Source organism: Mercenaria mercenaria, chromosome 14 (assembly GCF_021730395.1).
Source record: "Mercenaria mercenaria strain notata chromosome 14, MADL_Memer_1, whole genome shotgun sequence".
In the NCBI taxonomy this organism is placed as follows: Eukaryota; Metazoa; Mollusca; class Bivalvia; order Venerida; family Veneridae; genus Mercenaria; species Mercenaria mercenaria.
The window spans coordinates 44,524,731-44,538,069 of record NC_069374.1 but is presented as its reverse complement, the minus strand read 5'-3'; the positions used below and the strand labels follow the sequence as shown (position 1 = coordinate 44,538,069).

The following is a 13,339-nucleotide window of genomic DNA, read 5'->3' as shown; positions in this document are numbered from 1 at the left end:
ACGAAATTTGATGCCTTTCTTTGCTAATTGATAAATACGATGGAACCATAATTTCTAGTAAGTGAACATTAAATTATAATGATGAAGCAAAGTTATCCAAACAATATTCTCTAAAATATCAACTACATGATAAACTTTAACATCTTGTGCAATTAAAAGTGAATGATGATAATACCAGTAACAGTTTTCATAATACAATTTAAAACAATAAGTAAAATATCAACCTCTTTAAAAAAATCAGTCAAATTCTAGAGAGACCACACCAAATAAGAGACCAATTACAATAAGACATCATTTTTAGTTACTTTTTGTTTTGTAAAAAAAAACACAAATATGTTGTATCAAGAGACAAGTTGTGTACAGAGATCACATTTTGCCCTTCCTTAAGATGGTTTCTTAATAAAATTTGTGCTGTATAGTTTTAACGTTTAACAAAAAAATATTCTTGGCCAAACAAACAGTCTATAAGTAATTAAGCTGTATTTTAGTTCTTCGAAATTAATTTTGTCATCATACTAGGATCGAACTTTAAAATGTTTCTCTTTAGAAAAAGTTTTAATTCTAAATGGAAATAAATTTGCAATAACTTTTATCACAATTGATTTATTTATCAAGTTAGCTTAGAGAAATAAAAGCTTAGAGAAATAAACAGACCAGTTTATCAAATTCCTTTTAAAGGAAAAATCACAACAACATGTTTTGTAAATACACGATACTATATCACTTAGAGGAAGAACAAAATTTTTTCCTGAAGTTTTGTCTGCATTTCATGGTGCCTTTGCAGATTACTGAAACCTTTCTCCTGTCAGGATAATAGCTTATTGATATATTTAGTTAAATATTACCAAACAAAATCGTATGTTTTACTCATTGTATTTCATCAAACATGTATTTTAGTCCATTTTTGTCGTAATTGCATTAAGCAAACAACAACTGGTTGATAAACAGCTGGCATAATACCATATGAATTAAAATGGCGTGTATATAATTATATAAACACGTATTAAAATCAGTAAATGAAAGTTGCATATTTAATGTAACCACATTTTAGCTTAAACTACTACAGTAGAGACATAGAACAAACGAGACAAACACATTTTAAAACTATAAATTATTTAAATTTGTTTTAATTTAACTATATGCCGTAAATTGAGACTGATAGTGGTGTTTTGTAATCGCCAAGGGAAGCATTAATTCTTCTTTTTAGATATATAATTTTTACACCTTTGTAAAGAAAAAAGAATGACGAACACTTCAATAGGATAATGAATATTGTGTGTTCATTCTAATAAAACAATATTTGTTCAAACTTTAAAAAAAAATGTTTAAATTTACTTACTTGCGGTATATCGATATATGAATGTCAATCTTATTTGAAGTTCCGAAACTGAATTTGTATTTTTTTACTATTGAATAACGAGATATAAATCACTGCCACATTTAATCTATTCACTGAAAACATGAAAACATGTTGAAAAGTATATTAAGTTATACATATTTTTTTTTTCATTTTATTTTTGAATAAAATAATATGGATATACTACATCAAAATCTTGTAAGGAGATCGGCTATGGGGAAAATATAAAATACAAAAGACAATCTCTGAAACGACCATAATATTGTAAGTTGTCTAAACATCAAACGGCATCTCTATCATCACGAAGGGATATGGTATCATGGCTAATGGCACTTATTTCTGGTCTGGTGCCAGTGGAGAAGGCATGGAACAGAATGAAATCTGTTTATTTAATATCTTAAAAATAGCTTTACCGGTATCTCATGAATGTCATTTACATTACCTTGAAATGCGTTTGTTTTTATTAATTTAAAATTTAAAACAGATATTTAAACTTTAAAATACTTGTCTAAAATCGTTTTCTTTACATAAAATAATGTAAATTTTCGTACAAACTGTACAAATGTTTTTACACAAGTTATTAGTAACTATGCTAACCGGCGGATGCTTTGGTTTTAACGCGCATGCGCTTTTTACGTCTGGCAAAAGAACTCTCATCTATAAGAAAACCTACATAAAATTATCATCATATTACGAATTGTTTTGTCATTATAAAGATAATTTCATTCAAGTAATTAATCATACAGTATACTTTGATTAAAGGCATGTGTGTTAATTAAACATATCTTACCTGAAAAGTCTGCTTTATTCTTATTTTCGTTAGAAAAGAACATGCATTTCCAGTTTTTTTCCACACATCATAAAACTTGTTCCTTACGTTTAAAAAATCATATATTTTTTTCATAATATCTATTTTTACCACAATATTGAATAGTTGTTATAAACATTTTTCTCCGCCTTGAATGACATGTCGCGGCTCCATGTCACTGAGGTTGCTATTTTAAGTGATATACCGGAAATCATAACGTAATATTATGCAAATGACATGATAAAACATAGGTCACCTGGGTAATCAAGACCGTAACAGGATCTTTTGGCCTAGGATGTTTTGGCCAAGAAAATTTTTGAGGTAGGATGTTTGGCCCAAAAATTATTTCTGGATATTAATATGCTATCAATGTTATAGTATAATTGATCATTTTTTTTTTAAGGAAAATAAAATTTATTTTCATATTTACTATTTTTGTATGTTCTAAATGGCAAATATTTTCACATATAGACACACATATATACAACGTATATATATGTATAACATAAAAAGATAATAAAATATAAATATAAAATACCATGAGTTTGTTTTATTATCAGTTTAATTTGTTCACTTATACTATAACATATACATAAATATCTATTTCTTTATGTTTTCATGCTGGGTTATTTTCATATCGAAAATGTATCGCGCACAGAAGTCATTATCCGTGATTTAGAATAATTATGATAAACTTGAATTCCGCAAAGAATAGAACAGATAAAGAATGTAAGTGTAGAACACCCCTCCCCGCTATGCGCCCCCTTTCTATCAAATCTTACTGCTGCATTGACCATTCGGCCACTTTGATAATGTCAAATAAAAAACTTTCAAATTCGAAAAAAGAAACAGAAATAAAAAATAACTTTTTTAAGATGATTATTGTTATTTTTGAATACTGTGTGAAGTGATCCCCATTGGAGTATAATTGGATATAAAACCATAGGATGAACTTTGTTAATTTAACATTTTATTTTCAAGTTGGACTTTTAACTACATGTATGTTAACTGCGACACTTTGTAAGTTATGTGAGATCACGTTAGAAAATAAAACAAAATCTTTGTTATTACTTTATTAATTCATGGAAATTATTTTTTTTTCATTTTACTGAACCTAAATTTGTCGAGATCATAAGTGCCGAATAAATAGTTCATTAATCCAAAATCATCGACGATAATGCGCATTAGTTAAATCTATTGGTTTACAAAATATCTACATATATTTTCCTTTGCCTTACAGTGGATATTTACTATAAAACAAACTTATTATTGATCGAATAGATCAAAATACAATGTAACTCTAACGTTATTTATATTGTGCAGTCATGTCTTTTTGCCCTACGTAGAATGCGCATGCGTGAAAAGTGTTTCCCGTTGCCAAGGAAGTAGCTCACTGTAAAAAGGTTTACAATGAAAAAATGTGGTATTGTTATGGCACGTCTTTCCTAAACAGAGTGCTTAATGACTGATCACGTGGTTAATCATTGAAAGGCATAACTTGACGTGTTTACTGATGTGGCTTAATGATCTCCTGGCAATTTTCAGCAATAGCTGAAAAAAAATTCATCAAGAAATAAGTATTTACGCCAATAACACTACGGGGAGAATGAGAAAAAATTAAATTGAGTTATTCTAATTTCTTTATATCTAATCTACTTTTCCTGTCTGTATATTTGCATCAATCAGTATGCAGTAAACACGACGGGTTGGCAATAGCGGAAAACGTGCCTTAACATATATTGCTTGTTCTGTTATCAGAAAAATAAAGTAAATATAAACTGGCATCATTCCGATGACTAGATTAAACGTTTCTTTTATAAATATCATATTATTAACTTTGGATTTGCGAAAAAAAAACAGTTAAACTAAACTAATCAAATGCTTCAAGGTACAACAGTTTCAAAGATATTTCCAAATGATTATGAAATCATTAAGCTCAAGATCTCACATTTTTATATTTCACAATTTTCCCTTAAAATCACAATGACACGATTTATGATTGTGAACAAAAAGTGTGAAGGTATGAAGTCTAAAGTACACGGTTTATACTTCATAACTTAATTGTTTACTCATGGCAATATGAATGTATCATCAAATAACACTTTAAAATTTCAGTTAAAAAGTTGGCAGTAAAATAAAACAGGCAAGACAAATTAAACACGATAATCGTAGTGGGTCAAAAATGCAACACTCAATGTGTGAACACTCTATATATGTATATAGTTTGATAAGTTTATTTCAAATATTCCATTAGGCCAAAAAGCCCATGAGGATTTACAATCAATATGTTTACATGATACTATTGTCAAATGCTTATTCAACTAATTAAAATAATTATTACAGTGCGTATGTCAAATACATTATATATATAGGAAACTTGCAAGAGGTGTACACATTCCATGTACCAAATAAAAGAATTGCACTGCGCTCGAAATAGACTTACAAATTCTGTTGAGATCAAATAGTCTGTAATAATATTAATTTCTTCACACTGACACTAAATTATTTTCTCAGAAAAACATTTTCTCTCTAGGCTCGTCTCAACAGACTTATAAAATGCGATTCTGAGGTTATATAACTTCATGAAGAGCCATTAGTAGCACCTGTCAATAGCCACCACAAACTAACCGATCTGTTAGAGACAGAGGCAAGAGATATTGTCATTTTTTCAGAAAGTGCTATTAGAGAGGACTGATTTTACGGCCAGGTGCTTTATATTCAATGACTCTAACGGCTGATGCCAGTCTACGCTCGAAACTGCTCTGTATGGTTTTGTTTCAGCATAGTCCTTCATTCCTGATAATAGAAGCTGCTATTTTTTAAAAGGTACTATTGTCTTCATAAATAAAAATACATATTTTCTTTCAGCAATATATTTACACGTACATTATGTATTAACTATTAAACGCATTACAGTGTCAAATGACAGTTGTTTCCAGGAATAATTAGCATTGTTCTAGGTTCTAACATTTGGTATATGCGTTATGTAACTTTATTACTATGAGCTAAATGATTTGTACACACATACCTAGTTAGTAGGAATATAACATTTATGTTTATTACTTGACATAACAGGTGTTGTTCGCTGAATGATAAAGCTTGCATTGGGTATTGGTATCTTTTCGTGGAATGAGCATGAAATTTACGTCAGAGCATTATATATAATACTATAATACTGGCTGCGTGAGTTAAAAGTTTCAAAAGAAACAAACTAATAGGACAATACAACAATACAGAGAAACATCCACACTCAAGTAATGGATAGACTACAGCACTACAGCAATTCATAAGATCCCATTCCGATTCCCGGTCGTTATCCATCGAAATAAAATTATCGTAGGTCGGTCAAACACCCGGTGCATGGATGTGATCTATTAATATTTGTTGCTGCTGGATTTCGATTACATTTTGGGACGAATATTTCGCAGTGAATGTCAATGTCGATTTAAGCTTCTTTTTTTTAGCTTTTTGAATGAAATTACAGTAGGTCCGTCGAGCATCCATGTTTTAAAAAGTATTTTAAACTCGATGAATCCTATCTTAGACAACTCGAATGTATAATATATTTAAAAAACCAAACTTCCGTCTAGATTTTCACTAGACAGAACAAGTTTAAATATGATAGATAACTTATTTTGTGCTTTTCCGTCTTATCGTCACAAACTTAGAACACTTAGTCTTGTCTGTTATTGATTCTGAAATAGCAGTTACTCGACTTCTGTACAGAGGAAAATGCGATGAGTAAAATCATTTGGTTTAAACTATAATATCATTTGTTTTTATTTATTTGTTTATACAGGCCAACGTTAGTGATATTATCTTTTGTCTTAAGTTGTCCTCTGGGTATTGCCATAAACGTCTGGTAGGCGGTAATTCAGTTGTCAACTAACTATTCAGATATAAACAATTATGGGTTGAAAAGATAATAAAAACCGTAGTATCACCGTTCAGTCCTTGTATCAAATGCAATAAACAAGGGGACATAAAACAAACAGTTTGGTAGAACAGAGATAACGTTATGTAATACGTAAAGTAAATTTGTGTCAACAATAAAAACTGTTTTCAGCTTTTTCTTGGTATAAGCATGTAGGTCTACATTGTATATAAAGTAAAACAATAGACATTGTCCATTGTATCCGTGACATATTTATAATAATCTAGCGCTTAATGTTCTGAGTTTTGCATCGATTATTTGCGTTTTTCATTTGACAGAATGTTCCATTCTAATTAGTTTTCAAAACAACACCACTAAGAGAAAGATGATCCGAAGATCCTGAAATTGGGCTTAGAAGGCACCGCATTTTGTAACGTCTACCAAAAACCTACCAGGGAAAAAGAGAGAAAGAAACTGGAGTTTAAAGAAGTAGATGCATACGCATCCGTATAAGCATCCGTAGCTGTTTTTGTACCGAAAGAATAATTGTGTCAGTGTTCCCTGCCAGAGACAGTCCATTGTGTCATTACAACTGTAGAAATAAACTAAACTTACGCTAGATTATACTCAGTGTGCCCAAGCACGTGATCGTACTACGTCATTTTGAGCTCGAAAATGAAAGTGGAAACAAAAATTATTAATCAGGACGTAAGTTTTTATTCAATATATTGTGTTAATATCATGCACATGATTCGAAACCTATTTGAAAGTGCTACCCGCGATTTCCCCACCAAACCTTTCTCGTTTTAACGCTATTCCTGTTCAGTTGACTTGCACAATGAGCGCAAAATGGCGAAAGTCGTAATGACATAAAGTATAACGTCATCACCCCTGCCAAAAAAATACCCCACCTTGCGCCGCACACTCATGCCCGATCCCATATTATCCCATGTTGCTGAAGTTGGCAGTCTAGCGGCGTGGCGTCCTTGCGGTCTGAAGTTGGCGGCCTAGTAGCCTGAAGTTAGTGGTCTGGCGGCCTCAGGTTAGCAGCCTAGCGGCCTAGCGTTCTGGCATCCGAACATACTTGTGTTTTTCTTGTAGAGGAATGATTTGTATGATTAGATAAATATAAACAAACATTAAAACTCCATAAAGCATAAAACAGAAGGTAGCTTAACTTTGAAAATTAACAACGCAGCCTTTGGAAGTAAACTTACTACAAAGAAATTAACAAACTGCCATGTATATAGTTAATCTATGTTCAATAAAATACACCAAAGCATTGTTTGATTACACTGAAAATTTTCAATCCAGCGGCCTGGCATACTGTGCACGCTTCGCTGCCCGCAAAAACGATTTGAAAATCAGATGTATGATGTATATAGTATAATAACAATATTAGTTACTGATGTCATTATGAATTGTTTCTACTTAAAAAACTCATTGATAACTCAGTAAATTCAGCCTTTGGTGGAAATGTTTTATTTCATTCTTGCATAAAAACTACTTTTTTCACTGGATCCGCCCATGTATAAACGGGAGAAAAATCGTTCGAAACAAGGCAATTCACGTGCTGTTAATACATGATTTTTATTTTTGTAATGCTTTGCCAGGGACGTATGTATGTATTTCTGCGCAGACTGATATTTGGCATCTGCATCTTGTTTCTTCCATAATAACCATTTCTTGTAGCATTATAGATACAATGTAATCCATAGTATGTTTAGCTGTATCAGTTTCCAACCCCAAACGTACTGCCCCCATCAATGTACGCACTAGCTTCTCTTAGAGTTTACTCCCTTTACAAAGCGTCTGTTCAGTTATTGTAAATAACTGTGAATAAATAAGTATCGCGTGTAACTTGTGCCATTGCCCGTTTTTAGGTATTATATTAATGATTTTTGTTAGTATCAGTCGGTTTGTTTTTACCTGATTGTTCGCAGAATTCATAATATAATAAACCTCGAAAGCTAGTCACTAGCTTCGTACTCATCCGTACTCTGTTTGTTCGTACTCAAAATAATTCGAATGTATAGTTGTTATTCTTAAAACAATTGTGTTCCTGTTTATCAATTTTTTTAGTTATATGCAAAATTAATGTGTAATGTAACGTTTGTAATAACTACAAATAAAAATAAGATGCTCAAAAACCTTCAAATCACGCTTTTAGTAGTGTTGTTGTTATGTGTGCCCCGGTTATGGATATTTAAAACATGTTTACCGTTTCCAAGAACAACAAGAATGGTAAATAAAAAATGTACCGGAATCGTCAAGTCATCACATATGAAAACAATGCATTTAGTCGTCGTGTAATGTTTTTTTTTTATGCAAGAATAGCGACAATACACGTTTGTTTTGTGTATTAACGCCTGCAGAAGCCCTTGGGATATGTTTGTGACCTCGACCTTCGGTCTCGGCCACAAACAATCCAGCGGACTTCTGCAGACGTTAATACACAAAAAAACGTGTATTATCCCTACAATCGAAATACCGATAAAAAGAACGTTTATACTGTTAACATTTTTCACATAAGACTTCTTAACAGATGGCAAAGTGTTGTTTGTGTAACCTGTAGCTCTCCCTCCCTAAAGTAAACAATGCCATGTTTCAAGACTTCGAATATCAATACCATTAATAAACTACCTTGTATACAGTATTCATAAAGGCCAATATTCCAGCTATTATCTTACGTCATAACGTCTTCAGTTTCTAAAAATATCAACTTTTGACAGACGTTTATTCATTTGTTAGTTCGCTCTTCAATAAAAAAATGATCGTAACAGTGCATCAAGGCATCAATTTATAATTAAACTTAATAAACTATCCTCTCTCGTTGTATTTGACAAGTTCACATAAAACAGACTGCCATGTTATCGCTCAATCGTTGTCTCAAAGAAGTAAACAAGATGTAAAAATCAACCATTTAGAAGACTAAAAAGCAACCTAATTTGTATTCTGCAATAACAATTACTGTCTACTTTTCTTGGGCAATTTAACGAATCAGTGTTTATTTGATATACAAAATGGCTTACTGCATAATTATTGTTTAATCGAGATGTAAAGATTCTAGGTCGGCGTTCCAGAAACATGAAATATTTTAAATTCATGGATTTTGGACCCGCAGGTGCAGATATATTGAAATAATTCGGTCACGGAGGTCCAGAGTCTAGTAACTACTATAAAACTCATGCACAATGAAGCCAGCAAGAAGGAATCATTTACTTAAGATACCAGCAACAGCATTTCAAGGAGAAAAGCAATCATTAATTATTTTCTTTTTAAGACTCAAACCCTTTCGTATATTGAACGTTTTTATTTCTATGTACGCAATTATACAAATATCGATCAGACATATGAATAACCTTTATTTTATTTCATCTGTTCTTACATAAACGCTGTGGATAAGAATGCACGTTATATATAAGATATTGTATATTTGAATTAATAAGTAATTTGTTGATACTTGATCAGAAATGGTATTGAACATACATATTTATATCTAAATTTTAAAAGACCAAACAGATTGTATAATTAGCGACTTCCGTTGCCGAGTAGTTAAAGTCGTTTCCTTTAAATCACTTGTGTAAACGATATTAACGTCTGGCAGACGGTCGTTCGTATGTCAAATTATTATTTTTATTGCAAACAATTGCAGCAGAAAGAGGAATACATCAACGGGCTAACAGATAAAAGATGCGTCCCTCTTTGTATTTGGAAAGTCTGTTTTGACTAAAAATCAATGCTCGTATTTAATGAAAAACAGATGTGGAAATTAGACAATAATAGCATAATTTCGGTCATTCTTTGTCTCTAAGAATACAAACAAGAGGAGGAAAATATGAAATTCGGGATGACAAAGATAACAACGTAGACTTGTCGTCTGCAATAACAAATAACACATATTTTCGAATATTTTTTAGCAAATTCACGTAGGTGTAGAGTTTATATATTTTAGGTCAATTGTAAAAGTATGCTTAATTTAATTAAATAACTATACTGATACGACTGCTATACATCTAGTGGTATTTCAAACCAACAGCGATGAGAGTCATTTTATTAAAAGTTCATGTATGTGATGTTAACCACCTTACTCCAGTTACAAAATATACTATTTTTCAGTATCTATCACAAAATATTCAATTACTTAATTAACGTCTTGCTAAAATTCCAAAACGCGCAAAATAGTTTTTAATGAAATACTAAAAATACAATAATTACCGTGTGAACTATTACTCTCTCAGCCTTGGATCATGTAGATTGTTCTAATAATGCAATAATCATTGTACCAGAAAGTATAATAAAACTAAACAAAGTGGATACGTCCCCATATGTCCATATGACGAAGACGGTACCATACATTTCATTAACATTAACATCCGATCAAACCGTGCCTGCAACATTATCTTTTTTTGTCGTATTAAGTGACCTGTAAATATTCAACGTTTTATTTTGATAAAATTAGAGGTGTTTACCACTATGATAAGAACCTATAAAAATGTTATTAAAAGAAACGGCTGTCGGGGTGACATTTAATGTAGGAGAAAGAAAGACAACGTCTATTCACTACTGAGTCATTATTTCAACTGATTCAAATACAAATCATAATAAGAGACGTCACCGACGTCACGCGATATCCAAAAAAATCGGCGCCTAATAATGGTGCGCATAATAACGTCTTTTATATATGTAACACTCCGGGGCCGCGCAAGTAACCTCATGATTATGAATTGTTCATCACTTATGAAAATAACGTAAGTGTCACTCGATTAACCTCGATCACATTTAAAATAATTTAGTGTCACTTCATCTTTAAATGATAACTTCTCAGTTTATATCAGTTAGTACTTAGCGTTTCTTATCTTCGTTTGGGGTTACTTCCAGTGGGTATAGTTTGGATATTGGTCTGGTCGCTGAACCTCTACTGGATCGCACTACCGCTGCTCGAACTCGACCATCTCCGCTGGTGATAACATCTTGGATTATTCCTAGAGACCACTTATTTCTAGGATTGTGTTCGTCATGGATTTGAATAACATCGCCGATTTTGACGGTATCGCCTTCCTTCCCGGATGTTCTGTGACGTTCTCTGAGGGACGTCAAATATTCGTGTTTCCACTTAGACCAAAATTGTTCAATTATCGCTGACCTTATTCTAGACATCTTGTTAGCTGAGCCGTGGGTTAGGTTCTTCTCCGTTCACCTGTCGGTTATCTGGATAGACTGGGGAGTTAATTCGCTGACCGTACAGAAGTTGAGATGGCGTAAGTGGGTCTTTATCAAGTGGATCGGACGATACGGATGTCAGTGGCCGATCATTTATGACGCATTCTACCTCCGTAATAACAGTTTGAAGAACATCCATACTGACTAACGCTTTTCCAAGTACTTTCTTAATGCACTTTTTCGTTACACCGATTAAACGCTCCCACCAGCCACCATACCATGGTGCGTGTTGTGGAATGAATTTCCAAGTTATGCCAATGCTGTTAAGTACTTCTTCTCTCAAAATAGCAGCTGTTGCAACGTATGTTGTCAGACATCATGATTTTCGGTGTTGATTTTCTGCTGCGGTAAAGTCGACACCATTTACTGTAAATGGCGGCGCTTCAAGAAGTCTATCTTTTGGTAATGGTGGCGCGTCTGGTACTCGATATGGCTGACCTGTTACTTTTCTACAGGTGATACATTTGTGAATAATAGTCTTTACTCGTTGTCGTATAGTAGGTATCCAAAAGCTCGACCGCAGAAACGTGACTGTACTCTCTAAACCTGAGTGTAGGCTAGAAACATGTGCATTTGAAATGATAAAGTCTGTAAGTTTATCTTTTCATGTAAAGCTGCATTTCCAATTCGTCCCCCACATCGAATGATTCTATCTTCATCCATGAATAAATCAAGCTGTCTGATGAGATTCGGTTTCGTCTGACGACAGTTCTTCTCAAAATACTTTATGATATCCGGGTAATTTTTCTTCTGCGCATGCGCAATCAGTACTCTTGAGGCGGAATCAATTTCAAGAGAATTCAGCATTCCGTGTACCTTGTGTGTACTTCTACAATTACTAATGAACCTCAGTACATATGCTGTCACGTGCAAAATTCTTTTATATGAACTGAATCTGTTAACATTAAATATGTCTGCTACATTGCCGGAAGTGAGTCCATTCGCGTTGTGTTCTTCTGCGCTGACTGTACCTGCTACAGCTTCACATGTATCTGTAATACTTGTCACAAATGTTGCTAAAGGATCCTCCCCAACAGGAAAGTTTTCTTCATGTAACAACCAGGAGGGTCCGTTCATCCACAATGTATTATATTTGAACTTTCCGAAGGAGATTCCTCTTGATAAGAGATCTGCAGGATTGGATTCCGTAGGACAATATCGCCATTCATGTGAATTTGTCAATGCCATGATTTCTTTATCACTGTTTCCAACGAAAGGTTTCTGTGACTTTGGTGAACATAACCATTTGAGGACTATCTGACTATCGCGCCACAAAATCACACGCTTGCAGTAAATACTTGATGTGATGTAGTCACACAATCTTGCCCCAATAACTGCAGCTGTTAATTCAAGCTTTGGTATGGTATGTTGCTTTAATGGCGCGACTCTGTTCCTTGCCATGACTAATTTACTCTCATTCCCGGAAACTAGGTAAGTGCATGCGCCATATGCTTTAAAACTGGCATCTGTGAAAATATGCAATGTTCTATCTTTGGGCGTCGGGTTCGTGAAATAACACCTAGGGATTTCTGTTTCAATGCATTTCTCTATGTCTGACCTAATCTTCTTCCATTCTGAAATAACTTCTTGGGGTAAAATTTCGTCCCAGTCGAATTTCTTTTCCCACAATGACTGCATAAACATTTTGCATTTGACTGTAACGGGACTAAGTATTCCAAGTGGGTCGAATATAGTTGAAGATTCCTTCAAGATTTCTCGTTTGGTAGTAAGTATGTCGTCTGTAAGAGCTAATTCCCTTTTCTTGTATGTAATTGTGTCCGATTTGGTACTCCACCGCATACCTAGTACTTTTGTCTGTTGGTCCTGGTCCATAATGCCCTCGGCTCTCGTGATATCTCGCAAAGCTTCGTTATTAGACGCCCACGATCGAAGTTTAAATCCTGCCTCTTGAAAGACGCGTTGACCCGAGTGAAAGTAGTCTTCTAATGTCTGTTCATCTGGCACACTTGAAATCAGGTTATCAACGTATTACGGAAATGGTCTGCCAAACTACAATTGCTTGAGTTGATATGCTTCATAATAACTGCATTCAAGATAAAAGTCGAGCACGTTGCAC

The 13,339-nt window shown here is 33.4% G+C and overlaps 1 protein-coding gene across 1 annotated transcript; it reads right to left on the bottom strand.

Moving 5' to 3' along the window:
* Positions 1 to 11,802: 11,802 nt before the first annotated feature.
* LOC123537977 (uncharacterized) lies at positions 11,803 to 13,095 on the bottom strand. Its single transcript, XM_045321934.2, has one exon. The coding sequence runs from the start codon at positions 13,093 to 13,095 to the stop codon at positions 11,803 to 11,805; it is 1,293 nt and encodes a 430-aa protein (XP_045177869.2).
* Positions 13,096 to 13,339: the final 244 nt, after the last annotated feature.

Coding starts and splice junctions, on each gene's coding strand:
- LOC123537977 (XM_045321934.2), bottom strand. CDS start 13,095: ATGGACCAGGACCAACAGACAAAAGTACTAGGTATGCGGTGGAGTACC.